Source organism: Tupaia chinensis, unplaced genomic scaffold, assembly GCF_000334495.1.
Source record: "Tupaia chinensis unplaced genomic scaffold, TupChi_1.0 Scaffold144682_1, whole genome shotgun sequence".
Classification (NCBI taxonomy): domain Eukaryota; kingdom Metazoa; phylum Chordata; class Mammalia; order Scandentia; family Tupaiidae; genus Tupaia; species Tupaia belangeri.
The window spans coordinates 2,161,402-2,162,492 of NW_006204543.1; the positions used below are offsets into that span (position 1 = coordinate 2,161,402).

The window sequence follows — 1,091 nt, forward strand, 5'->3', positions numbered from 1 at the left end:
CAGTGGCGGCCCCAGCCACTCAGGGTACAACTGCTCGGGGACGGTGCGCTCAGCCACTCGGCGGGCCTGATAGGTGTTCTGCCCAGTGAGGACTAGCTCCACGTCTGCCACTCGGGCTAGGCCGGATGGCCTCCCCTCCCCTCTATGTGAGAGGTGCACGTGGTGTATTTGTGTTCGTGTACACGTGTGGCATGAGTGCATGTGTACATCTGGGTGCTCATGTGTGTGATGGGCATGTGTTCGTGTGTGGTGTGTATATATGTGTATGGTGTTCATGTGCATATAGATGTGCAGTGTGTGCACACGTGTGTGGTGTGTGTTGTGTAGCTCTGTGCTGTGATCCTCCTGCCTCAGCCTCCCCTGCAGCTGGGATGACAGGTGCACACCCCACACCCAGCCTCTCAGGACACACTGGGGCTGGGCTTGGCCTCCCGTCCGGCGCCGGCCTGCTCTGGCGAGCTCACGCTTCTGCGGAGCAAAGCCAGGCTATCGGGCTCCTGTGTGTGACAGAGCCCCCAGAGGACGGCCCTCCTCCCAGCTCCCACCCTCCCATGCCCCCTCTCAGGGAAGGAGGAGAATCAGCCCGCAGCCAGCCCAGGCCCCAGGCTGTGCCCGCCAGTGTCCCCAGCATGCCGCCCGCCTGGCAGCAGCGGGGGGGGGGACTCCACGGAGACAAACAGGCCTGTGACCTTCGGCCACCGGGCGCAGCGCCTGCAGGAGGACAGGGAGGTCCCAGGTCATGGGGGCGGGGGGCAGGGAGCGGGGGGCAGGCCAGCTGGCAGGGCCCAGAGGGCCAAAGCGAGACTGCAGCTATCTCAGCTCTGCAGTCCCTGCCTTCACGTGACAGGAAGGACACCACACTGACCACAGACGCTACCTCACTAGCAGGTGCTTGCTGGGGGTCACAGAGGGAGCAGTGGGCCACGAGCTCTCCACGGGCTTCTCGCTGGGGGAGCTGACGTCCGGATATGACCCTGTTCACAGCCTCTGAAAGGCCCGCTTCCCGGAATCAGGGAGAGGAAACGCCTGCTCCCGGCTCTCTGCTTCGTGTTTGCCGACTGCTTCCCCCACCCTTCCCGGAAGGTGGGAAT

The 1,091-nt window shown here is 64.2% G+C and overlaps 1 protein-coding gene across 1 annotated transcript in view; it reads right to left on the reverse strand.

Moving 5' to 3' along the window:
• Window positions 1-1,091, reverse strand: part of OCA2 (OCA2 melanosomal transmembrane protein) — a 99,879-nt gene that overhangs the window by 80,571 nt on the left and 18,217 nt on the right. Inside the window, exon 4 of the mRNA XM_006167291.2 lies at window positions 641-711. Coding sequence (XP_006167353.1) covers window positions 641-711 — 71 coding nt within the window. The remainder of the gene's footprint in view (window positions 1-640; window positions 712-1,091) is intronic.